Below are 26,225 nucleotides of genomic sequence, written 5' to 3' on the forward strand. Positions count from 1 at the left end.
ATTTTTGTCAAAATCTCAAGTTTATTTCCTTTATCCAAACATAGTGTAAAATTCTCTGTATGCCAACTTTCTCAAAGGTCAAATACCTAGTGCTAGAGTTCAAATCTTCTGCACCTGTTTTGTGTGTGACATCTTTGTGGCATCTATCGTTGATTGACATGTCTTAAAAAACTTACCACTATTTAACTTTATTATCATAAACTTACACACGTATTAACAAATGATAGAGGCCAAAAGAAGTCACACACAGAATGGTGCACAAGATTTGATCCCATACTGCTTCACATGGGCATGATGTGGATTGGACCTCTTGATGCTCAATTAATTAAAAGTCTAGTGTGATTTATAGAACTCTTTTTACCTTCCATATATTCTTTTTATTTCGAACATCAGATCGAATAAATTTAAAAAAAAAAATGAGATGATAGAAATTAACATGGAGTGAAAATGGGTGTGTGGATGACGTCACCCAATTAAAATTGAGTATATAAAGTCAAAGGCCATTACAAATTTTTAAAATCCCAATTCATAAATAGTAGAGAAAAAAATATTTATCAAACATAAGTAAAATAATAAACTAACCAAATTAAAATAGAAACAAAAAAAATCTATGTTTCTCTAACTCCTAGAGTTCTAAACTACTACCACACTTGGAAGAAATATAAAGAATAGAAAAGTAAAAACAAATTATATATCTAGGAACTTAGCAGTTAGCATAACCAACCATAAAATGAGATAGTTCATATCAATATTCATCTCCATGTTTATATATAAAATCATTACTTGATAAATCTGATATGATCTAATGACATTGAGTCTATATTTTATTGGAGGACGATATGAGTTCAAAGGAATACAAAACAAAAATTGTTACTTAAAAATACAACAATCATTTATTTATAATTAAATGACTTAGTGACAAACAATATTATTGTCACATCCCGGCCTGGGGGGACCACTTTCCGGGCCCGCTCCACCACCGTAGCACAATATTGTCCGCTTTGGGCTTACCATTCCCTCACGGTTTTGTTTTTGGAAACTCACGAGCAACTTCCCAGTGAGTCACCCATCATGGGATTGCTCTAGCCCCCTTCTCGCTTAACTTCAGAGTTTCTACGGAACCCGAAGCCAGTGAGCTCCCAAAAGGCCTCGTGCTAGGTAGGAATGGGAATATACATATAAGGATCACTCCCCTGGGCAATGTGGGATGTCACAATCCACCCCCCTTAGGGGCCGACGTCCTCATCGGCACACACGCGACCAGGGTTAGACTCTGATACCAAATTGTCACATCCCGGCCCGGGGGGGAGGGAGTGATCCTTATATGTATATTTTCATCCCTACCTAGCACGAGGCCTTTTGGGAGCTCACTGGTTTCGGGTTCCGTAAGAACTCCGAAGTTAAGCGAGAAGGGGGCTAGAGCAATCTCATGATGGGTGACCCACTGGGAAGTTGCTCGTGAATTCCCAAAAACAAAACCGTGAGGGAATGGTAAGCCCAAAGCAGACAATATCGTGCTACGGTGGTGGAGCGGGCCCGGGAAGTAGTCCCCCTGGGCCGGGATGTGACAATTATCCTTAGTGGGTTTATCAAGTATTGCATAAATAATTTTAAAACAAAGTTATTTAGAAATTAAAATAGTATTTTTTTTATTATTATTCTAAACGTTTTCATTTTCCCTAAAACCAAAAAAAAGAGATCGAGTATTTCATCAAATAAAAAATTAAAAAAAAAAATTATTTTCTCCTTCGATTGACACTTCCAGATCCAATGTACGTTGAAATCGCCGTCGATACAGAAACCGAAACTGTACATTGCTGCAAGGTCCAGACAGATCAAGGGAGAGACTGAGTAATTACTATGCCTAAAGATCAGAGAGGTGTAATTAGATCACGTTCTGAACCGGCTTTGAACCCTAATCGACTCAGAGACAAATCTTTGGCTCCTTCTACGTCACTTGCTGCCAATCCCGATGATACTGATACATTCTATGATCAGGGTAAGTTTCAGTTCCACAAACATTATTCAACGTTCATGCATGCATGCATAATCCCACATTAAACGTTCGTCGTCGAATGGCTAACGAAAGTTTACATGTCATGGCATTTTTGTTTTCGATCATGGGAAGGGAAATTTGGACTCAGAGAACTTCCAACATAAATTGTGGAAGAGAAATACAACCATATCAACATGTCGCAGCATTTGCTTTCATGAATTTGCGTTAGTATCATTTGAATGGATCGAGTAGTTCATGTTAGAGAGTTTCTAAATTTGGTTTAAGCTATATATGTTTGGCGTTAGTATCATTTGTCTTTTTCCATCCATGTTTGAAATCCATGTACAACAATAACAAAGCCTTATCCCACTAAGTCTTAAAACGCCACTACCTTTGTGTCTGGCGATACTTTTTATTGAGTGAATCGGAATGAACAATTAGGAACAAACTTCTTCCAAACACCACGATAGCTAGCCGTGGTTACTGAGTGAAAAAAGCCATGGTGTGGTGACCCATGCCATGAAACCGTGGCTGCTGCCGCTTTATGTAGCAGTATCTCTAGCTCATTTTTGTTCAACAATTTTGGTTCTAATTTAATTCCATAACTCCAGGTTGCATTCTTTCTGATGTGTTTACAATTAATCTTTCGAATGTATGTTTTCTCCACAACAATTGTGCAGCGGAATCAGCTGATACAAGTTGCAAAGATTCAGATGTTCGATGCTATGGTGATGAAGATGCATCTTGGATATCATGGTTCTGCAATCAGAAAGGGAATGAATTCTTCTGTGAAGTCGACGATGATTACATCCTCGATGATTTCAACCGTTCAGGTTTAAGAAACCACGTACCATTCTATGATTATGCACTGGATTTAATGTTGGACATTGAGTCTTCTAATGGTAAGAATCAGATAAGTCCATCAGCCAAAATTGCTTTGATGAAGATTTCAGCTTTCATTGCAATACGAAGTTATTAAATTCTTATGTAAATTCCAATGGGATCAACAGATGGCTTAACTGATGAGGAACAGAACAATCTGATCGAATCCGCGACGGAGATGCTCTACGGTTTAATTCATGCCAGATACATAGCAACTAACAAGGGATTGTCTGCAATGGTAAGGTGTTTACAATGTACATATTAATATTGCTTTATTTTCTTTCAAAATATTAGATGTCACACCCCGAAACTCCGGTCGTGTTTAGAACTGTGGCATTATATTTGAGGCTTCCTAATTTAACAGTGTGCAATTCAGTTGGAGAAGTACAGGAACTATGATTTTGGCAGATGTCCAAGAGTGAACTGCAATAAACAACGTTGTCTGCCTGTTGGTGAGTCAGACATCCCAAGATTAGGCACTGTAAAAATCTATTGTCCCAAATGTGAAGACATTTATTCCCCACAATCCAGACACCAAGAAGGTATCCTTATGTATCGCTTCGTAATTGACATGACGAGTGCCTTCTATACACCTATGAATGTCTCATAATTATACATCGTCTTTTAAGTGGCTCAGATTCACCCGTTAAATTTCATGGGATACATGGTGACTAGAATTTTTTACAACTACAATTATGTTTTGAGTTCAGTTTTTCAATGTTTGCCTTGACAACAATCTCAGAAATTGATGGAGCATACTTTGGAACCACATTTCCTCATCTTTTCTTCTTGACCTACGGGCATCTTAAGCCGCAGAAGGCGATTCAGAACAATGTTCCAAGAATATACGGCTTCAAAGTCCGCAACGAACAATGAATCTTGCCCTTCTTGGTGAAGAAAATATAAAGGGGTCCAAGCAAGCAATGTTGTTGCCTTGTAAGAAAAGAAACAGGGGCAGTTCCCTGTAAGGCCCATTTCGTTGTACTTACTGAGTTTTGTTCATAGAAGTTTTTGTTTTACTTGCCCTTAGGTTGTGGATCAATGACTCCTGCAATTCTGTGTGTAAAAGTTCTTATTCTTTAGTTTTAACTAGACAGCCAAGGTCGCGGTATTCCAAACTAATCACGCGTTATCATGTTAAAAAAGTAAAATACATAACTGAACTCGGTTGGCTTGGATACCGTCACCGTGACGTCGCAGTTGTGCAAGTTTCTCTCCATCAATCAAGGGTAGCAAGAAAGCTCGAATTTTTTTTTTTTTGGTAAAGAAGAAAGCTCAAATTTTGCTGAAAGGAAACCAGTGGCTAAAGATTTACCAGAAAAAGGTGAAAATAAAATTTTACAGGAAACCAACAGAAAGTGATGTGGGGGTTGAACCCGGTCTATAAATATATGCTAATACTGGCTGATGACATTGCAGTACAGATACCCGGTGCCAGAATTTCTAGGGCTAATAGCTGTTACAAAAACTACAGATTAGCTTGGTATCACTTTCAACATTCAGTTTCCGTAGACAAAGCGGTAATCAAAAGAATGCTTTCACAAGGATCACCATGCTTCAGCCAGTGTGTCGTACGGCGGATGCTCTGAATGCTTTCAGTGATAGCGTCTGCTTCGGATTGCAACCTGCTAATTTCAGAACCTTTGGCTGCGTCCTCTGACATCAGCACCACGAGTTGATCCTGCAAGTCCTTAATCTGCTTAGCAACCCCACAGATTATTTCATTATGTTTCTTTCTGTCTTGAGTTTGCTCCGCGATCTTGATTTGAACTTCCTTTGACTTATCCTGAAGGTGCCCCAACTGAACTTTCATTTCTAGCAAAGAGTTCAGTCGATCGCGTACTGCCTTGACATCAAATCCAAACGTTTCCAGATCACCTAGTTCTTCAAAGATGCTATCAAAGAAGTCACCAGGATCCTCAATGTTCAACTTGGAGGTCTTCTCTACCAAAGAGGCAAAGGTTAACATCTTTGCAACCGCTAATGATTCACGACTTAGCTCTCCACACTTAACTAAAGGGTAAAAATGTGGTTTTTGCGGATATCTTTTAAATGCATCCATAGATTCAACTTTCTCCCAAATTTCCGGATAAGATTTCACAAATGGCAAATCTGGAATGTCTTGTTGCTCAATGTTAACAGTGACACCAGTTTCAACTTGTGTTCCTGTAACCTCATTTTGTGGGTTGGCAGTCTCGGCAGGGTTACCTACAACAAGCTTGACGTAAATCAAAATAACTAGAGTCAAAGGAAACTATTGAAAATTTTCACATTTGCTTACTTGAGCCCTCTATAGGTTTTACAGCAGCCACCTTAAGTTCTCTTGTTGAGCAATCTACTGGAGAATCAACAGTTTCCGCCTGTCTCACTGCATCTTGAGAACTTGAAATTTTAGACAACACAAGATAAAAATAAATAGGATAAATAAGTACTACCAAATGAGGGCAAAAGGAAAACCATAAATAAGTACTGTTATTTTGCTCCGCATCCACCTCACCTGTGACAACGGTTTCAACTTGTCTTCCGTTAACCTCGTTTTGTTGGTTGGGAGTCCCCACAGGGTTACCTAGAACACAATCTTGAAATTAGTCAAACTTGCTACAGGCAAAGGAATCCATGGATTCAATTTTTTTTCCATGAACGAAATGTATATTGTCGTGTTGCTCCACCTCACCTGTGACACCAGTTTCAACCTGTCTTCCATTATCCTCATTTTGTTGGTTGGCAGTTCCAGCAGGGTTACCTAGGACACAAACTTGACGTTAGTCAAACTAACTACAGGCAAAGGAATACATTAAAGAAAGTATTGCTTGATTGTGTGGACATATATCATGTATATGACTGTTTATGAGGGCGATCGATATTTTTACGATGCAATTTCAGTGGTCTGCCCCTCCTATCATGTCCTACTCTAGGTCATGGGATATCAATTTGAGATTTTTGTGGTTTACCTTTTCTTTTATAATGAGTTAATGCTTGATCGTCCAGTCCTCCAACCTTCGCTTTCTCAATCTTCTGCAAGAGCAATGAACGCATTTTAACCAGGACCATTAGGAAACAATGTAGATGAAAACATTTGATCCCAATTATCCTTGAATGGACCTAAAAGAAGGCAAGCCGCTTGGACTGCTTACTCAAGCAAAGAGGCCTCCGAGAATATGAACCTAACCTTAATCTCAGAACATTTCCATCAGGCATTATCATGCCATGCAAACCAAAGAGGCAACAGATGCCTAGTTTTTGTTGTCTTCCTTTTAAATATCATGCAGACATTTCCCCAGTAATGAGCACTAGTTAACCTTGCTCTTGGAATCACTTGAGTTGGTGAGTGTTGTCAGAATAGTTTAAGTAGTGCTGATAAAACTCACCGACTCAAGTACGATGACCGATACTGAGTGAACCAACACACTTCTCTGTGATTACAGGGTTTCTTGAGTAAAATGCATAGAATATAGCAAGTTAATGAGGTTTAGAACGGGAAGACTCTGGAATCATGATTTTGTTTACCACAATGGAACACTCAGCAATAGGAGAATAAATAATTTAATACCAACAACATTTTTCTGAGAGTTCACTTACCACGACATCAGTTACTGGGGATTCTTTGTTTTGAGTTTTAGCGGGCGTTCTCCTTGCATTTGATTTTTCAAACGATAAGGAGTCTTCTGAGTGTCCACCTTTTAACTTCTTGGAAGGACTTGCAATTGTTTCATCATCTTTAGGTTGCTGAGACTTTTTCGATTTCTTTTTCGTCATTACATAAGGTAATTTATCCATGCAAGGACTCAAGTGCTTCGATTGATTTTTCAATGAAATCCTAGAACAAGGTGTTTTCTTTCGAAGTGGTGTAGCTACCTCAGAGTTTCCAAAACTCTTGCATGATTGTAATTCGTAATCACTTCTGGAACTCTGACATGAATGTTTTGTTGGTACTTGAGAATCCCTTCTGAAGTGAGATTCCTGGAAATAACTGCCAAAATTTTAGGCACACAATACACAGAATGTTTCAAACATGTTTACCATCATACCCATAAGAAACATGTAAGGACCCCCCACCCTTCCCTTTATAAAACAAGAGGAAAATGCACATACCCGAAATTCATTACTCCATCTTTCATCATGCCAAACTAAGTGAGTCCTCAATTCTGAAACGCTGAATTCCATCTCCTGCCTTGTGCAGCTTAAAGTGACCACGTACTTGTTTCCTTCAAGAACTTTCGTAATCTCTCCGACCCACCAACCCATGTCATGGAATGCATCCACTTTATCCAACAAGCTAAAATCTCTTTCATCTGACAGTGGAGGCTGAGGCCGAATCTGATGGCGACATACTACAGTTTTAACATCCCGGTTATTTGATATCTTATATTGAAGCAAGAAAGAGTCGATCCCCAGCTGCCCAAGATAAATTGCTGGAAACCAAGCATAAAAAGGTATTACTTTGCTGGGATTCACTTCAACTGCTGTCCCAGGAATGAAATTTGGTCCCGTCATTGTCTATGAACCAATAGTGAAAAATATCAGTTTTCTGTCAATGACTATCATATATAGTATATACAAAATGTCTATCCTCTCCCAAAATTAGAAGAAAGTCAGATTATTGCAAAAGAGATCAACATATGAGTTGAAAGGTTTGAATTGACAAAAATTACGTACAGGAATGGATAAATCAAAACTTTAAACTCTAAAAAACCAAAAATGAAAGAAAGATCATAGAGATAAATATTTACATTAAAAAGCAAACTGCAGCAGATTTAAATGCTGCGGCTATCGCATCCTTGGCCATGTATGGCACGGACTTATTATTAAAAGGGATCACACGCTTATGATTCAAGTTTTAATGTGCGTATTATTTTCTTCAAAAATAAATTGTTAGCAAGCTCAAAACCCCGGATCTTTCTATAAGTAAGTGACACTAATAAGCAGATTACTAAATTTATCTGTTTATTGTAAAACTTCATCAGAATCAAAGATTCAAAGGTAACAGATTTGATTCACAATAAAATCGTATAACTTAGCAAGCCCAAATGCCCCTTGAAATACAATTTTAGTTGAGCCACAGATACTATGAACTTGGGCACTAAAACGAGCATTCAAGGTGGAGAAAACTTATTTAAGAAACACAAAATTATCAGAGTAATCCCAGAAGAAATTACAAATCACAAACAGTATCAACTACTGGTCTGCATCACACATTATCAAATCCGCGAAAACAACACCACCACGAACAAAGCCTTATCCCATGGGTCCGCTCTACGAGCCCCAGAACGTCACTGCGCTCGTCTTCCATTAGCTCTAAGTACTCCATGTCTTTTCTTAGAGTCTATTATCAAATCCGCAAGAAATAAAAATAACAACTTTGGTTGGTAAATCATCAACAGAGTGGTCAAGAGAACCGATGAACTCATGAGAAGAATACAATACTACAACATTTGGATTATTAAAACATGAACAGCCATTTTAACAAGCTCCTCTTAAAAAATTGCAATAAAAGAAGAAAAAAAAGGAATTTTTAAAGCAAAACAACAAAAGGCAGAGCCAAATATGTACAATAAACAACATGCATGTTCTTAATCATGAAAACCCCTGGTAAAAATCTTCAAAAAAAATCATAAATAAACACAAAAAAAAACAATGCAAGCACAAACCCTGAAAAATCATGTATCAGAAAACGAAACCCACATGCATTACCAAAAAACCAGAACCAGTACCTGCTTCTTAGCTCCGACCCAAACGCCGTCTGTCAAATCCCAGTGCGACCGCAAATCGGACCGCCGCAGCACAAGCAGATCAGGCGGGTCCAGAAACCCCACCGTGTACTCATCCTCCTCGAGCTTGATCACAACCCCGGGCCACCACGCGTCAAGGTGAAAGGCGTCGACTTTGTCACCGGGCTCGAAGGGCCTGTCGTCAATGCCGGACGGAGGCACGGGCCGGATGAGACCCACCTCGACGAGCTCCGTCAGGGGCTTGTCCGGGTCGTTGTCGGAGAGCAGAGTCTCGTACTGGATCAGAGCCTTGGTGGCGGAGGAGGAGCTTCTGCTGCTGCAGCCGGAAAGGCTCTTCCTTTTCTTCCTCGTGGCCGGAATCGGGGGGTCCGGGTCGATGATTTTGGCGGGGAACCATGCACCCTTGTAGCCATCTTCATTGCTGCAAACCTCCACCTTTGAATCCTTGCTCAAATGGGTTGATGATTGACTTCTCTTGACCACCATTTTCTTTTGTTTTCTGTCACTTTCCCGAGAAAATAATCACTGTGTGGGAGAGGGTGGTAGGGTATCAATCAGCCAAGGGTCGTATATTTTTTATTTTGTTGCGCGTGTGGGGAGGGAAAAAGTTGTCATCCTTTCGTCGTAAAATACTATCTGCTCGCTGAAACGACGGGTCGTATATGTTTGAAGACCAAATTTCACATTTGCAAACCCCCAAAATTTTGTTGAGTTCGGTTTTTGCCCTCGTAGTTCGAATTATGTCTATTTTGTTTTTTTTTTTTTGAAAAAATTATAGTAATAGTTCTTTAATTTTAATTCAATTTGATCAATGGTTCCTTAACTTTAACTTAATTATAGCAGTAATTCTTTCAACATAACTCGTTTTGACAGAGTTGACGAAAATGATCAAAGCTTCATATTTTGAGGAGTAGGGATTAGGGACCATATTGAGTCAAAATTGAAAGACCATTGCTACAATTTCGTCTTCTATTTTAGTGGTTGTAACTTGTAATTGTTGTCAATTTTCGTGAGACCCTCATGTGAAGGGGTATTTTGAGTTTGTGAGGAGAGAAAAAGTTTTGATCTTTTTGTCGTTTTTGTTGTGGATTTTTTCATCACTATCTGAACCGAATTAGTGAATGTTAGCTCTGTAATGACTAGTCTTAACTTCTAAGGTCCAAATTTCATTCTTAGGTCTCGTAGTTTTGTTGAATTTCGTTTTTAGCCATTGTAAATTAAACGATGTAAACTTTGTCTTTGTAGTTTAGTAGTCGATGCAATGTTACTTACCAAAAAAAGATGAACACAAATAGAATAAAATAAAAGCAGAGTTTTATGTCCCAATCTCCAACTAACCCAACTCCATCCAAACCACTCCATCATCCAATCATGGAAGATTCTACACAATTTCATCATGCATATATAATTCAAAAATTGGACATGTTATCTTGAATTTTGAATTTAACTTCTGTCTCACTCTCTTATAAAAACGTGTCACCTTTATCTCCTACTCTTTGTTCATTGTGTGGGATTTTATATTTGAGATTCTAAATGAAAAATATCTTTTTTCTACGAAAAATGGGATAAACGAATATTAAATTCATCTAAATATGTAGAAAGATTCCAATTTGGTTATGTAAAATTGATGATACTATTTTAGTTAACTTGACTAACTTCATAGCTGCTTTATGAAAATTATTTATTTTGAAAAGTGAAAGACATAAAAAGAAAAATATTGCAGAAGACTCCACTATAAGCAATTGTTTCAATCATCTTTTATAATAAGTTGGTATTAAACTCGTCATCCACATAAGTCAAATATAAAACTACACTTACAAACTGGAAAAAAAAAATTAACATTAAATTTTAATATTCAATTCCCATCTTTTAAATTAAAATGGAGAAAAGACACATTGCAAAATATACATGAAAAATGCAACCTAACTTTTTTTCTTTTTTTTTTTATTAAGTAATTTTGTAAAGAAAGATTATGTGAGACTAGCTCTTCGTCAACAATCGTGGACGAAAGAAAAAAGACAGTTGTATCTAGAAACCCCCGGTCCCTCCCTACCGAAAGGTACCTTCCCCGATATACATATATTTCTAGGCGTATGCTATCCACAGACCTTATTTTATTTCTCACACATCCTTTGATAATTTATGTCCGTTGATTTTTTTCAATTCATCCGATCCGACGGTCGAAAATTCAAAAGGTGTGTGAGAAGTAAAATAGGGTATGTGGATATCACACCCCTATTTCTAATATCATTTTGGTTATTGAGAGTATAATATAACATAAAACCAAATTAAGAACATAATATTAGTTTCGAATCTTTTCCCTCCTCTCAATAATAATAATTTAACAAAAAAAACATAATATTAGTTGGCATTTGGCAAATTGTGATTGGTGTAATTGAAAATTACAAGCTAACTCAAATTTGTCAAGTTCCTCTTCCCCTGTTCTCTTCTCTTTCTCTTCCCATCGACTTTCTCGCCACCTTCCTCCCAAAGTCCCTACCGACTCCACAACCATTCCACCAAGTCAATAAAATCCCTCTCTCCCTCATCTCTCTCTCTCTCACCATTCTCCGTGCGACACAACAATCCTCCCCATTCAATCCAATTCAATTTCCACCATGTTGTTGTTGGTAGACTGTTCCAGCTGCCACACGCCGCTGCAGCTGCCGCCCGGCGCTCGGACGATCCGCTGCGCCCTGTGTCACGCCGTCACTCGCATCGCTGACTCCCGTGCTCTTCCTCCTCCCCCTTATTCCTCCTCCTCCTCCTCCTCATCTTACCACCACGCACCTCCTCCATCCCCTTCTTCCTACAACCACGCGCCGCCGGTGCCTCCGCCGTCGGCGCACGGGCGGAAGCGGGCCGTGATATGCGCCGTGTCGTATAAGCGGACCCGGCACGAGCTCAAGGGCTGCATTAACGACGCCAAGTGTATGAAGTACTTGCTGGTCAACAAGTTCAACTTTCCCGAGTACTCCATTCTCATGCTCACCGGTAATCTCTTGGGCTTCCCATTTCTTCGATTCTTCAAGATTAAAACTTTTTTGATGTTGCGTATGAGTTGAATTATATGGGTATTTGTCTGTTTAATTTTGGTTAAATTTCAGCTTATGGTTCAGCAAAGACTAGTTCTTGTGTTCTTATCTTCCATAGATTAGAGTTGCAAATCATTGAATTATTCTAAATTTGCTTTAAAGCATCGATCTTTTTTGTCAAGTGGGTATTTTTTCTACAGTATGAACAGTTGTGCAATTACCATTTATGTGGGTAGGTACGATTAAGCTTGAGCGGATGTGCTCCCCTTAAGCACCCAAGCTCGAATTCCCGTCCACATTTTAGATTAGTTTGAGTATAATATCGCTCGTATAAAAACAATAACAATTGAGAATTCAAAATCATTACTTGGTGTTTCGTATCTAAATCGTGTATCTGTGCAATGGTAGTAAAAACTTGCTTTGATAATGCACTATGGTTTCTTTAGAATGTAATTGATACAATGCTCCTAAAACCGTAATGTAGAAACTTCTGACCTTAATCTAAATCTCTATGTGGAGTGTTTCTTGCAGAAGAAGAAGTTGATCCTTATAGGCGCCCGACCAAGCAAAATATGAGAATGGCGATGTATTGGCTTATGCAAGGTTGTCAAGCAGGGGATTCTTTGGTGTTTCATTATTCTGGTCATGGATCACAACAGAGGAACTACACTGGGGATGAGGTGGATGGATTTGATGAAACGCTTTGTCCTTTGGATTTCGAGACTCAAGGGATGATTGTTGATGATGAGATCAATGCGACAATTGTCAGACCTCTACCTGCTGGGGCAAGGCTTCATGCAATTGTAGACGCTTGTCATAGCGGTACTGTGCTAGATTTACCATATCTCTGTAGGATGGACAGGTAACTACAGCTCGATCTTCTGTTATGTTTATGTGCATAATGTTACTCCTGCAATCTGTTTTGTGCTTATCATTGCTCTATGTATTATTTGTTTATTCGTTCTGGTGTGTGGATCTAGAAACGGGAACTATGTATGGGAGGATCATCGCCCTAGATCAGGTGTTTGGAAGGGAACAAACGGTGGAGAGGCCATTTCCTTTAGTGGTTGTGACGATGATCAAACCTCAGCCGATACCTCAGTAAAGTCTTGGACAAAATCTTAAACTGTTATTTATGCTGGAATAGCAATGTCTCCTTTTCTAACATAAGACTGTTGAAAGAAACAAAGCTAACGCTTCACGTGTGCAGGCTTTGTCCAAGATTACTTCGACTGGTGCCATGACTTATGCTTTCATCCAAGCCATCGAGCGTGGACATGGAACCACATATGGGAACATGTTGAATGCAATGCGATCTACCATCCGTAACACAGATAATGGTGTTGGAGGTGGTATTGTGACGTCTCTTATCTCCATGCTTTTGACAGGAGGGAGCCTTGGCGGGCTAAGACAGGTATGATTATCGCACTAGTTTTGACCATACACAGAATCTGATGTTTGTTGGCAGTATTTTGATTCGAAATGACATGCCAAATTGTGTGAGCAGTTAAATGATCCCAAATTAGATGTTTGATTAACTTGATGTTATGTCAACTAAGCTGGTTTCGGTTAGCATCTTTAACTCTCCTTTGAACCGTCTTTGCTGCAGGAACCACAGCTAACTGCCAATCAAGCATTTGATGTGTATAAAAAGCCTTTCTTCTTGTAGCTATTGGTGCAGGATCTCCAATTTATTGCGCATAATCATTTATTAATCGTGCCCAAGCCTACTATTCGTGTGTACAATTATCGGAGAAACCCAATTTTGTATCTGCTTGTGTTCAATGTATTGTTTACCAATCCTATGTTCTCCTTGTTCCTGGATGATGATCGATGGGTGTTAGGTGTGCTGTGTAGATCCGATTTCAAACAAAACCCTAACCGATAAAATCTGTATCTGAAACTTCCTTGCCCTGGAACATGTAAAAGCTGCACCAAGTAAACAATGTAAGCAGGCTCCCGACGGATAGTTCAAACCTCATTAGTCTTTTTCCCTGTTAAGATTTGAAACCCTATGTTTTTTTGTTCATAAGAGGGAGTCAAAAGCTGAGGCATCTCAAATAAGTCGACATGTCAATAGTTTTGAATCAACGTATGCTCGAACGGAATAGAATCAAAGAACAAGATGCAAAAGTATTGTAGCAAAAAGCATCTTAATAAATTGGGAATTTGAAGAACGTGATACTTCGAGGCATAAGAAATGTTTTCATTGGTTTCCAATATTTTGCTTGAACTTTCCTTGGTGATTCGCTTTGCTGCAGGAACCGCAGCTAACATGAAGTAAAATGTTTTAAGCTGAAGAAGAAATTCTCCCTCTGATTTCGTCATCGGTTTTCGCTCTCCTGTTTTGTATACGAAAATGCACAATTTCCACAACACCAGAAAATCACAGGCTTAATTAACAAGGAAAATGTAGTGCATAAATTTTGTTACATCATCATTAGAAACCGGAAATGTAACAAAAATCTACTAATAACCAACAAAATAATAAATCATCGAGAAGCTATTCTTGATTCTACATGTTCTGTTATCCTCATCTGCTGCCTTTCGGCACTGCTCCGAGCGGCTTTCCTATCAACTGGCTGCATTGCCTCTTGTACCTTGCGTTGTCCTTCATCGCCATCTTCTTGTACAACTGCAAAATTACATTTGTATTAATTAGAAGAAAACCGAATTGTTCGTGATTGAAAATGATCGCATAGCGAGAGAAATCACAAACCTTTTTCTCGTTTCGAGGGAGTTGGCACCACATTCGACCCAGTTGCTTACTCCTTTCACCAAACGAAGAGGACTGCGCAGAACCCCAAGCGGCCATCACAAAAAATGCATATGAAGTACATGGCCTTATAGGGCAACTATGCCTTCTAAGCACTCTCTCAAACACGTCACACTTTTTCTTCTTTGGCCTCTCCTTCCCACAACGCCTAATCAAACTCCTACCCGAGGACAATGGTATCCGAGGAAAATAGGTCACTGGCCGCGATATCACCCCACTTCTCAGCCTGGTCACAATGTGACTCTCTCCACTCTTTCTTGTGTCACAAGACTGAGTTACTTCATTGCCATGATCTTGCACTTCTTGAACATCGTTTGGTGACTTGTACGAAGAAAAACTTGAACTCGCACCAGAATGGTTTTCGGGGAAACATGCATTTGCATCGAGAGAGTTGAGGATGCTGCAATTCTCGTGATCAGGAGTTTGTTTTTCCTGGACACTGAACTGTACTGAGAACTTCAGATTTCCGGTGTCGCCTCTGACTTTGATGGTGTCTCCGGTGGGGAAACCGGACAGTTGGAGAGGTGTGGAAGGCATCAGAGTGTTTGGTGATTGAAATGATTGGTCGGAGTTCATGTCTGCCATTGAAAACCAAGTCCAAGGTTGTAGGAAATGAGAGAAGAAGACGAAGATGGAAGTGAATTAATGGTTGTAGATTTTGTTGATGGAGTGTCTAAGTTTTGTTGCGTGGATGTGAAATGTTGCGCCTTTTGGCAATTTTGGCACCTTCTTGCGTTGCATGATTGATGCAAATGATGTCGTTTCGTCCCATGGCATTTCGGTTTGTCGTCTTGGATGTGCGAAATTAATCGTGGTTTTATGTTCATCTATTGTTTGTTTATTGTCCATTAAATTTCAATTTTTATTTAAAAGTTGGGGTACTTATGATATATTTACAATAAGGGACAAGGGTAAATTAATTACTAATTCGTCATCTATGATATTTGAACTTAAGATTTTTCACATACAAATAAGGAGAAATATTATTAGACCGTATTACTAACAACAACAAGCAAGTCTTATCTCACTAAATGTGGGTTGGCTTAATTAGAGATTCGACTTGAAAAACAGAGTGCCGACTATCGACTTTACGACGCACTCCCCTCCTCCTTTATCTACTCTAGGGACTGACAACGGAAGATAAATATACACAGGTGGAGCTTATCTTTCACTAGACTAAACCTTATACCACTAAACGTATTAATAAGTGATAAAAAAAAATTAAGGTACTTGCTTGTTTGTGAATATTCCCCTTGTCAAGAAGTTGCCGAATCTAAATGGAGTTGTTTATTGCATACCCAGGTTCAGTGACCTTCCATCTGTATCTAAGTGCAAATTTTCCTCCTCGTTTGATAAATTTAAATGTGTAAAGTTCGAATTTTTCCATATAATTTAGATTAATTTAATGTATTATTGTCTATTTTAATAAATAAATAAACATTATTCATACTACACCTTTTGTTATTGGCTTGTTTATATATAGGTAATGCTAGGGAAATTAAATTTGGGGGTAAAATTTGTAAACTAAATAATGTGTCATCAATAGGATTGAACACGTTTATCAACGTTTAAGTAATAAACTAATTTGAGATATAAAAAAAAAAAAAAAAGGTAATAAACTAATCATCAACTTTCATATCATTTAGTTTCCAAAATTTAGTCTTATAAAATTACCCTTACATAATACATATATACGTTAGTTGATTATTGATTAACTTGTGATGCATAATCACAATTTAGAATTTTTTTTCATGATAAGTGAGTTGGTAGATGCGGATTTGGAAGTACCTTCTTCGGCGGAGGTGGAGATGGGAAATCCAGTCTTAAAAATAATGATTACAATTGCGTTTATGAGAAAAAACAAAAAAGAGTCACCAACAAGAGTGGCTGGTGACATTCGAGCTCAGATTGCTCATCGTTTTTGGAATTTGGAGAAATAAGAACATAACTTGGGTTTTGAAAACACTCAAGTTTGATTTTTTTTTTTTTTTTTTTTTCACAAGTATCATCTAAACTTGAAAGCATGTGTGCAAATACCACCTACACTTTCAATTTTGTATTTTTACCACCTAAACTTTGTTAGAATCTACTACCTACCGTTACATTCCATTCATTTTGTTGTTAAAGCATATAACTTGTGGGGGCATTTTCGTCAATCAACTTTCTAAATTTCCTCAAATCACTTTGGATGAAAGAATATGATAAACCAGCATCCAGAGGAAGGGTCTTTGTTGTAGCAGGATACTAAGGGTTTCCTGGAGAGAAAGGAAAACAACCATGTTTGATGAAGCACAAGTTTTGGTATTTATTACATGCCTAATTCCCATAACTTATTTGTTATAGTTGATGAAGCACAAGTTTACCATGGATGATTTATGTTGTTTTTAAACTTTATGGAATTACAAAAAACATGAATTTATCATTATGACGAAAATACGTTTTTACATGCCACGAAAAACACGAGATAATCATCATTTTCCCCACCACACCAAATATTTTACCCCACCCTAAGAAGAGCAGCAACCAAAATTTTGGTTCACAAATTATCTCCTAATCTGCACAGTTGGAGGCTTGACGTTGTTCATCAGTTGGCTTGCCATCCCGCAGATAAAATGTTTTTAGGACTATGCAATCATAACCATAGCATACTCAACTAATTTATGCAAAAATATAGTAATTTTTTTATAAATTTGGGGGTTTGACTTATGCGTCCACTTTTGGTGCCATATTAACTTGGATAGTTTTATTTGGGAGCTATTTTATTCTAACCATCCCTATGAAATCAATTCATGAAAATACCCCCACAAGTGACATGCTTTGATGGCAAAATGGATGGAAAGTAACCGTTGGTGGTAGATTCCAACAACTAAGAGAGTTCTAGTAGTAAAAAACTACAATTGAAAGTTTATGTGGTATTAACACATATGCTTTTAAGTTCAGATGGTACTTGCGTAAAATTTCCTTTATTTTTTTTTTTATGAACAAGAAAATGAGTGAGAGAGAGTTGTGATGGAGAGTGATGTAAACCGCGGAGAAGAAGACAGTGGATCCGGGAATGGAGAAAAGGATGATGGATGACATTCTTTGCCAGCAAAAGAAAAAATTAATTAATAAATTAATAAATTAAACAAAATTAAACAAAAATAAAACATATGTAGTACAAGCGTACTCACACAGGAGAAACACAAATGTAGTACTAGTACTAGTCTACTACCCAGATACAAATTTTATTTTATTTTTTATTTTTGAACAAATGAAAGTATTTACACTAATGAAAAAAAAAAAGATTTAACTTCATAATAAGTTAACAATAATATGATTCAGATTCATCTTTAACGAGAATCGACATAAAACCTATCACTTATAAGAGTTGAAATTGAGAGAAACGAATCTAGCTGAAGCCTGTTTCCCTTGACTTTTGGACCCACTCCACCTCGTTAATTTTGTGAACCCGTTCCACCCTATTTTGTCTTCACAAATTTTCAAATCCAACCCGTATCCGCCACAAACCACATGAACCCGGCGCCCCGCGAGCCTAAGCCCTGTTTGCCCAGCCCTAGTACAGTCGTACTGGTACTACATTGGTTACCTAATTTGACGATATCATGTCGACACAATGACATATAAATACCCCTATAAATAATGACGAAGCAGAAAATAGGCCCGATAAAGTTGCCCTCCGGAAATAAATATTACTGTTCAGTCTTATCACCTGCTAAAATTCCTAAGCTTTATCAAGAGTTTTCAACTTTTTGGACATGTTAGCACCGGTTGCAGTTGCAGCGGCAGTAACAACAGCGCTAGCCACGCCTAGTTCGCTAACCTGCGCACTGGGTCCGTCATGGCAAGGTCATTACCCTCTTCCCCGCTCCATCTCTTCCTCCGTGTGCAGATGGGTTTCCACTAAGTTTATCAGTTAATCTAAATTTACAGGGCTCCATGGAAGTCTGGGACCAGCTCGAAGATTGCAATGGCCAAAGAAACAGGTTTGCCTATTTCGATTTTAATCATTTGAACTGTTTATCTTTTAAAACATCGTTCGGGATAATTCTTACACAAATTAGACAAATCCAAAACCATTAAGATATTTATTTGTATTGTAGCGAAGAAAATGGACAATACATTGATGAATACGATTCTATATAAATCCTAAACTCTTAATCCAACGGTCAAATTTTTTAAGTTGGCTTACTTTTGACAGACATAATCTTTAAAGAAAGAACTAAAACATAAACGTAGAAAAAATTGTGTAGAAAAAGTTGTGTCGCGAATCCGCCACTATATTGTTTATTATTTGTATTTAATTTGGAATTTTAATGCTGTCAAAGCAGAGACAATGCAGAAGGAAAGTCTACGCCATTGATATTAGGGCACAATTTGAGCTGAAGCCTCCTCCATATCCACTGGTAAGTAAGATTTTTCTTCGCATATGAAATTAGAATCAAAAGCTCATTTCAGTAGCTAATTACTGTTTTACCGTTGCCTTTTGATCCATTTTCCATGAAGTTTCAACATTTCATGAAAATTCAGGTGCTTGTATAAGAAACTATACATTGAGTGAGCTATATGTTGAGAATTCTAACTAGTTTTGCTGGAAATGAACCATAAAATTCGGGTGCTTGTTCGCTTTGTATGAAAATGCCGAGCCAATGTTTAAAACTCGACACTTTGTTTGATTGTCAATTTGAGCAGGATGCATTGGAGCCACATATGAGCAAGGAGACGTTAGAATACCACTGGGGGAAGCACCATAGAGGTTATGTGGATAACCTAAACAAGATGATAGCGGGAACTGAACTAGATGAATTGTCGTTGGAGGACATCATACTTGCTACATACAACAAGGGGGATCTGCTCCCCCCTTTCAACCAGGCAGCGCAGGTATGCTGGCCGTGAGATGATTTTTTATCACGATTTTGAATTGTTTGAGTTGATAATATTCTGGGGTGCGTGGGGAAGTGTATCTCAATCTGAAATTATACATTTGTGTTGAAATTAAGCTTATGTTTGATATTGGTGAATTTACGGCTATTTAATGTTAAAGTAAATACTGATTACATCCACCTGATGTGTCTTTGACAATTTGTTTCAAGCGTATTGTGTTTAGCTGTGTATCAATACCATTATGTTAACTGCCTGCTCCTTTTTTTACCTGTTTGCAGACCTGGAACCATGACTTCTTCTGGGAATCCATGAAACCAGGTGGCGGGGGAGAACCTTCCGGGGAACTTCTAGAACTAATTAAAAGAGACTTCGGTTCTTATGAGAGATTGATTGACGACTTAAGGTCAGCTGCAAGTACACAGTTTGGCTCTGGCTGGGCTTGGCTTGCATGTTAGTAGTTGCCTACCCACAACACTTCATATTATTTGCTTGAAGATTGATATTCCTCTGATGCCGAATTTTGCATACCAGATAAAGCGAATAGACTTGATGTTGGAAACGCAGTAAATCCTAAGCCATCTGATGAAGACAAGAAGCTTGTAGTGGTGAAGAGTCCTAATGCCGTTAACCCCCTTATTTGGGATTATTCCGTGAGTATTATGACTGGCCCAGTTCTTCCTGTATCATTTTTCATGTAAAGATAGTCTAAACGAAATCATACCAATCACATTAAGCTTTTTCTTTCTCATGTGTAATGAGTTTTCTTATCGATTTTATGCAGCCGCTCCTTACTATCGATGTTTGGGAGGTATTTAACATTTACCATGTTTCTTCCTATTTGAAAATAGTTATATTGATCAGTTCTTTTGGGAAAAGCCATTACTAACGGATTTGAATTTGCTTTTGTTTCAACAGCATTCTTACTACCTCGATTTTCAGGTGAGTCTCTGTTTATTGAACATTTGAACTTTCATCTTATGATTCGGGCCTATGCATTCTGTCTAATACCAATTCATCTAACAACCACATCTTTGATTCTTCCCTCAGAACCGGCGAGCAGATTACATATCAGTCTTCCTGGAGAAACTCGTATCATGGGAAGCAGTCAGTTCTAGGCTTGAAATAGCAAAGGCTCGAGCTACTGAAAGAGAGGAAGAAGAAGAGAGGAAGAAAAGAGAGGAGGAGGAGAAGACATCAGACGGCGAAGTTCCAGAGATTTATGTGGACAACAAGAGTGATGACTCAGAGACCGAATGAGTTCAGTTTATTTGCAGTTAAGACAACCCGGAAGCAATTTTGGGCTCGTTGCCTTCTATATTGCACCGAATGTGAGGTCATTTGAGTTTAGGCGGCGCCATGTACTAAATTTTGCGGTATCCATAAGTAATGAGCAGATAGAACTTAGGCATATGACATGTAGATTTCTCTGTGGTTTCCAACAATGTATAGAGCTGTTCATGTACATTTTCTTCTCTCTGTAAACTAACTACATCTTGTATCCACCTTGACGGATAAGAGAGTATCCGGAGGAGAGATTTTGTCAATGCTTGGTGGTCCGAAGATCTCCCAGAACCGAAGTGTCTCATCTCCGGGCTCTGCACCGAAAATCAATCAAAAGAAACCAAGTTAGATGCTTTTGAAGATATATATGTTACTTCAACATTCAAATTTAAGTAAAACTAACCCCCCCCCCCTAAGAAAGCAATGTAAATTCGTACATTGAAATTCAAAATTCGGTTCGGTGTTGTTCTGTTGATCAACACACAACGACAATAATCAAACGTGAAACAAAGTTTAATTTTTATTACAGAAATTAAATTGCTTGTTTGGAAACCTAAATAACCTCGAAAAGCTAAAACATCTTGTACATCAAGTCAAAGTTGTAAATTTGAACCAAGCCGTCGTTCTTTTTCCGGAAAGGTATCATGAGCCCAAATTTGAGCTCTGACGCCAAATTTAAAAATTTCCATTGCGTCCCTTAGTTTTCTTTTGCTCCATTTGGTCTTTAATCCATTCAGCCATTTGTTCTACATGAGGTAATGATACTGTTTTGAGGGCGAGTGTGGAGTACCAATCCGATTGGAGTTCCTGCATTTTTCGATAATTTTTGTTGCTTGCGAATTGGTAATGCAGAGAATAAACACATTCCTTTTACTTGGCAATAAATAAGAAGCTGAAGATGAAGAAGGAAGAAGATGCAAAAGAAAATACCTTTGATTACAGAAACGACATCTCCCGCCAAATGGATTTATACAAGGGAGGAAATCCAGCCGTTGCTTCTGTTGAGAAGACTGGGGCCCACCTGGGTTTGAATGGGGTCTCCGACTTTCTGGCGTAGGTCTGTCAATCACCCCTGTAACGTGTGTTAATCACACTTGTTATTGTCCTCATGAATATCATATCACCCTTTATCGGAACTTCTGGCGATTAATTTAATAGAAGAACGAATATGGGAGAAAAATGTAAGTTTAGGTATGTAAGTGAGACGAAAATCTTTTTCGGTGAAGATGAATTTTATAATACTTGATGAAAGTAAAGTGAAAGTAATGTACCCATATTTTTAGGACAAATTCTTCTTTCATGGTACGTATATTGAATGGTCTGAAAAATCAACGGTTAGAATTTGAATGTAGAGATTTAATAGATTTTTGCAACAATTAGATCTTGCAAAAAATATGAACCACTGAGTGGTACGTACCAGTACAACCGAACCCGTTTCTTACCGTCCATTGATATCTCGTGGCTTGCTCGGAATTTCACTTTTGTCTCTAAATTTTTTCTTGCATTTCCGTTATTATAGTTTCGTTTTGTTTTCACTTTAGTTCCATTTGTAACTAAGTTAATTTTTTAATTCATTTTTATGCACATCTTCTCATTAGAAACTACATTATTCCAAGGACAAAAATAAAAGAAAAAGCACATAGCTTTAGCCAAATTAAAAAGCTCACACCTTTTTTTATGAGAGAGTCCTAATTTCCCCAATTTTGGCCTGGCATGAGGAAGAAGTGCCTGTCAACTTAGCCAGGAAGCCTGCCTGGCCAAATAGGAGTTTCCTCACTCAGAACACAGATTGGAATTCGTCTCTCTAGGTAGAGCAGGCAAGTCATCCTTGGCTACCAAACAAGGCTCTTACTCTCATGTGAGACCTCTCTCCCTCTTCTTACTTGCCACGCCATGGTCGACTGTTAACTAACCGTTTGTAGGCTCAAATCTCGTGGAGATTTCGTAAACCTGCTACAATGCTGAGATGGGGATGTAAAGATTAGATTTTGAACTCGCTATTTATAGCCTGTAAAAGGAACAAAAATAATTTCAGTGCCAAAATTAATTTTTGTGATGTCCTTTATGTGTGTGTTTGCACCATTTGGCTGACACCAAGGAATATATTCTTTGGAGAAAAAGGGAGGACCATGGAGGTCAATCTGCCAGCCAACTCGATCCTGTAAGAAAAGCAATTTGTTCTTGCCTAAATGAGGCTCATTGCCAGTTGCCATTTTATTAAGGCCAAGGGAGTGTTATGGTGCTTTTGGCTTTTGGCGTTTTGACAGCAAAAAGCATCTTTGAGGTGCTTTTGTGATTGAGATATGATTCCACGTATTAGGCAACATCACTTATTTGAAATCCCACATGTTGAGAAAAATTCAATGCCTTGGCCACTAACCAAGATTTGTTCTTGTTGACTGGCTGTTTAGGCCTCATCACTTCATCCATTTGGTTAAAGGGTTTTTGCTTTGATGGATATATATATATATATATATATATATATATATATATATATGTATGTATATATATGTATGTATATATATATAATTGCTTTTAGGGTTTGTGTATAAACACTTTCTATATTTGGAATTGTTTTCAGAATGATTGAAAACGATTTTGATGAAAGTTTTTTAGTTCGAAAAACAGTTCTTGTAAGACGCATGTGCGCTGTGGAATCCACGCCCTGCAACTACGTTAGCAATTATCTGGGACTATTGGGGCAACCGCGCGTGTGCTGGAAGTACCTGAAGAGCTGCACATAAGTTTTCACGTGGATGGACCTCATTTCCCACTCAAACCCCAACTGGTTTCACCATGGTAATGCTATACAGTCTTCAATTGTTGGAAAAACATTTTAGGGCCTCGGGCAATCCCTCTACTACAGGAACTGGCTATCTGCCCCATTGAAGGCCACCAAGTCTTTAAACTTAATGACATATGGTGGTGGTAGGGATAATTTTTAGGACACCATTGACGATGCTCTTACCTTTTCTAGAATAATACTTTTATGATATGTCCATTATATTTGTTGTACCATAATTCGGCCTTGTTACTTGTCCATTTTGTACATCAACAATATTTACATGTTGGTTAACTATAATAATTATTGACAACGTTGCATTGCTCTTCACTTCTCCTAAATGATTTTTCAGGTTAGAATCTTTCAATTTTTTTAAATGATTTGTTTTGAAAAAAAAAAAAAAAAACAACATTAAATTATCAAGACAATTTTAGTGCATGAGCTCGCATGTCGACTTGAAAACCTAATGTTTTGAATCTAAAATAAAATGAAAACTAACGAAAAGTAAAAAAATAAAATAAAAATAATAATAATAAAAACTTTAGTTTTAATGAAAAATGACAAATAAAGGTGTGGTAAATAGTTGTGACATCCCACATCGCCCAGGGGAGTGATCCTTAAATGTATATTCCAATCCCTACCTAGAACGAGGCCTTTTGGGAGCTCACTGGCTTCGGGTTCCGTAGGAACTCCGAAGTTAAGCGAGAAAGGGGCTAGAGCAATCCCATGATGGGTGACCCACTGGGAAGTTGCTCGTGAGTTCCCAAAAACAAAACCGTGAGGGAATGGTAAGCCCAAAGCGGACAATATCGTGCTACGGTGGTGGAGCGGGCCCGGGAAGTAATCCGCCCCGGGCCGGGATGTGACAAATTGGTATCAGAGCCTAACCCTGGTCGCGTGTGTGCCGACGAGGACGTCGGGCCCCTAAGGGGGGTGGATTGTGACATCCCACATCGCCCAGGGGAGTGATCCTTAAATGTATATTCCAATCCCTACCTAGAACGAGGCCTTTTGGGAGCTCACTGGCTTCGGGTTCCGTAGGAACTCCGAAGTTAAGCGAGAAAGGGGCTAGAGCAATCCCATGATGGGTGACCCACTGGGAAGTTGCTCGTGAGTTCCCAAAAACAAAACCGTGAGGGAATGGTAAGCCCAAAGCGGACAATATCGTGCTACGGTGGTGGAGCGGGACCGGGAAGTGATCCGCCCCGGGCCGGGATGTGACAATTTGGTATCAGAGCCTAACCCTGGTCGTGGTGTGCCAATGAGGACGTTGGGCCCCTAAGGGGGGTGGATTATGACATCCCACATCGCCCAGGGGAATGATCCTTATATGTATATTCTCATCTCTACCTAACACGAGGCCTTTTGGGAGCTCACTGGCTTCGGGTTCCGTAGGAACTCCGAAGTTAAGCGAGAAGGGGGCTAGAGCAATCCCATGATGGGTGACCCACTGGGAAGTTGCTCGTGAGTTCCCAAAAACAAAACCGTGAGGGAATGGTAAGCCCAAAGCGGACAATATCGTGCTACGGTGGTGGAGCGGGACCGGGAAGTGATCCGCCCCGGGCCGGGATGTGACAATTGGTATCAGAGCCTAACCCAGGTCGTGGTGTGCCGACGAGGACGTCGAGCCCCTAAAGGGGGTGGATTGAGACATCCCACATCGCCCAGGGGAGTGATCATTAAATGGATATTCTCATCCCTACCTAGCACGAGGCCTTTTGGGAGCTCACTGGCTTCGGGTTCCGTAGGAACTCCGAAGTTAAGCGAGAAGGGGGCTAGAGCAATCCCATGATGGGTGACCCACTGGGAAGTTGTTCGTGAGTTCCCAAAAACAAAACCGTGAGGGAATGGTAAGCCCAAAGCGGACAATATCGTGCTACGGTGGTGGAGCGGGCCCGGGAAGTGGTCCGCCCAGGGCCGGGATGTGACAATTTGGTATCAGAGCCTAACCCTGGTCGCGTGTGTGCCGACGAGGACGTCGGGCCCCTAAGGGGGGTGGATTGTGACATCCCACATCGCCCAGGGGAGTGATCCTTAAATGTATATTCCAATCCCTACCTAGAACGAGGCCTTTTGGGAGCTCACTGGCTTCGGGTTCCGTAGGAACTCCGAAGTTAAGCGAGAAAGGGACTAGAGCAATCCCATGATGGGTGACCCACTGGGAAGTTGCTCGTGAGTTCCCAAAAACAAAACCGTGAGGGAATGGTAAGCCCAAAGCGGACAATATCGTGCTACGGTGGTGGAGCGGGCCCGGGAAGTAATCCGCCCCGGGCCGGGATGTGACAATAGTACTGGAAAAAGTTAAAAATAAATAGTATCGAGAATATTTCGTTAAAACTCTCTAAAATTAATTGAGAGAGAAGGGGGAATATGAATTCAAAACCTCGGCCTCTTCTAGTAATCTCAATATTTACCTTAACTTTCATGACTCTAGTTGCCACCACCAGTTTTGCAATCTCATAGGTCATAATCATCATTCCAAATAAGAGAAATGCTAGGAGAATATTGTTAAAAGTGAGATTTTCTATGGATTTTCTATCACTTTACAGTTTAATGTCAACTTCCGTGCTAACATTATAAACATTTAAAATTTGAAAATGGTAACGATTATTAATAAATTAGCCATTAAAAGGTCCACACTAACCATAAAATTCTATTAAAATTCATGATAAAAGTTTTAAAAAGTTCATAAAATCTACGTAGAAGCCACTTAGAACTACACTTTAGTGATATTTCTCTTCATTGGTAAGTCAGAGGTCTTAGGTTCAATTTTCGCCAAGGACGAATTTGAATTACATTATTGCTTGCCCATTGTGAGTCTTAGCTTGCTCTCCCACTCCTTTAGTGTGGATTATATCGT

The 26,225-nt window shown here is 39.0% G+C and overlaps 4 protein-coding genes across 4 annotated transcripts; 3 read left to right on the forward strand and 1 right to left on the reverse strand.

Moving 5' to 3' along the window:
* Positions 1-1,860: 1,860 nt before the first annotated feature.
* LOC137733247 (putative casein kinase II subunit beta-4) lies at positions 1,861-3,754 on the forward strand. The gene is made up of 5 exons (XM_068472393.1): positions 1,861-1,999; positions 2,677-2,898; positions 3,007-3,116; positions 3,255-3,420; positions 3,621-3,754. The coding sequence occupies exons 1-5, from the start codon at positions 1,861-1,863 to the stop codon at positions 3,752-3,754; spliced, it is 771 nt and encodes a 256-aa protein (XP_068328494.1).
* Positions 3,755-4,242: 488 nt separating this feature from the next.
* Positions 4,243-9,212, reverse strand: LOC137735101 (DUF724 domain-containing protein 3-like). The gene is made up of 7 exons (XM_068474478.1): positions 8,590-9,212; positions 6,971-7,375; positions 6,458-6,838; positions 5,830-5,893; positions 5,553-5,621; positions 5,160-5,444; positions 4,243-5,086 (listed from the first exon to the last, which is right to left on the reverse strand). The coding sequence occupies exons 1-7, from the start codon at positions 9,091-9,093 to the stop codon at positions 4,371-4,373; spliced, it is 2,424 nt and encodes an 807-aa protein (XP_068330579.1). The 5' UTR covers positions 9,094-9,212; the 3' UTR covers positions 4,243-4,370.
* Positions 9,213-11,066: 1,854 nt separating this feature from the next.
* Positions 11,067-13,442, forward strand: LOC137735216 (metacaspase-1-like). Its single transcript, XM_068474621.1, has 5 exons — positions 11,067-11,601; positions 12,174-12,504; positions 12,623-12,743; positions 12,853-13,056; positions 13,252-13,442. The coding sequence occupies exons 1-5, from the start codon at positions 11,226-11,228 to the stop codon at positions 13,309-13,311; spliced, it is 1,092 nt and encodes a 363-aa protein (XP_068330722.1). The 5' UTR covers positions 11,067-11,225; the 3' UTR covers positions 13,312-13,442.
* Positions 13,443-18,099: 4,657 nt separating this feature from the next.
* On the forward strand, positions 18,100-20,760 carry LOC137734631 (superoxide dismutase [Fe], chloroplastic). Its single transcript, XM_068473879.1, has 9 exons — positions 18,100-18,267; positions 18,352-18,404; positions 18,750-18,824; positions 19,111-19,299; positions 19,581-19,752; positions 19,834-19,952; positions 20,084-20,110; positions 20,218-20,241; positions 20,350-20,760. The coding sequence occupies exons 1-9, from the start codon at positions 18,177-18,179 to the stop codon at positions 20,557-20,559; spliced, it is 960 nt and encodes a 319-aa protein (XP_068329980.1). The 5' UTR covers positions 18,100-18,176; the 3' UTR covers positions 20,560-20,760.
* Positions 20,761-26,225: the final 5,465 nt, after the last annotated feature.

Source organism: Pyrus communis, chromosome 5 (assembly GCF_963583255.1).
Source record: "Pyrus communis chromosome 5, drPyrComm1.1, whole genome shotgun sequence".
NCBI lineage: Eukaryota > Viridiplantae > Streptophyta > Magnoliopsida > Rosales > Rosaceae > Pyrus > Pyrus communis.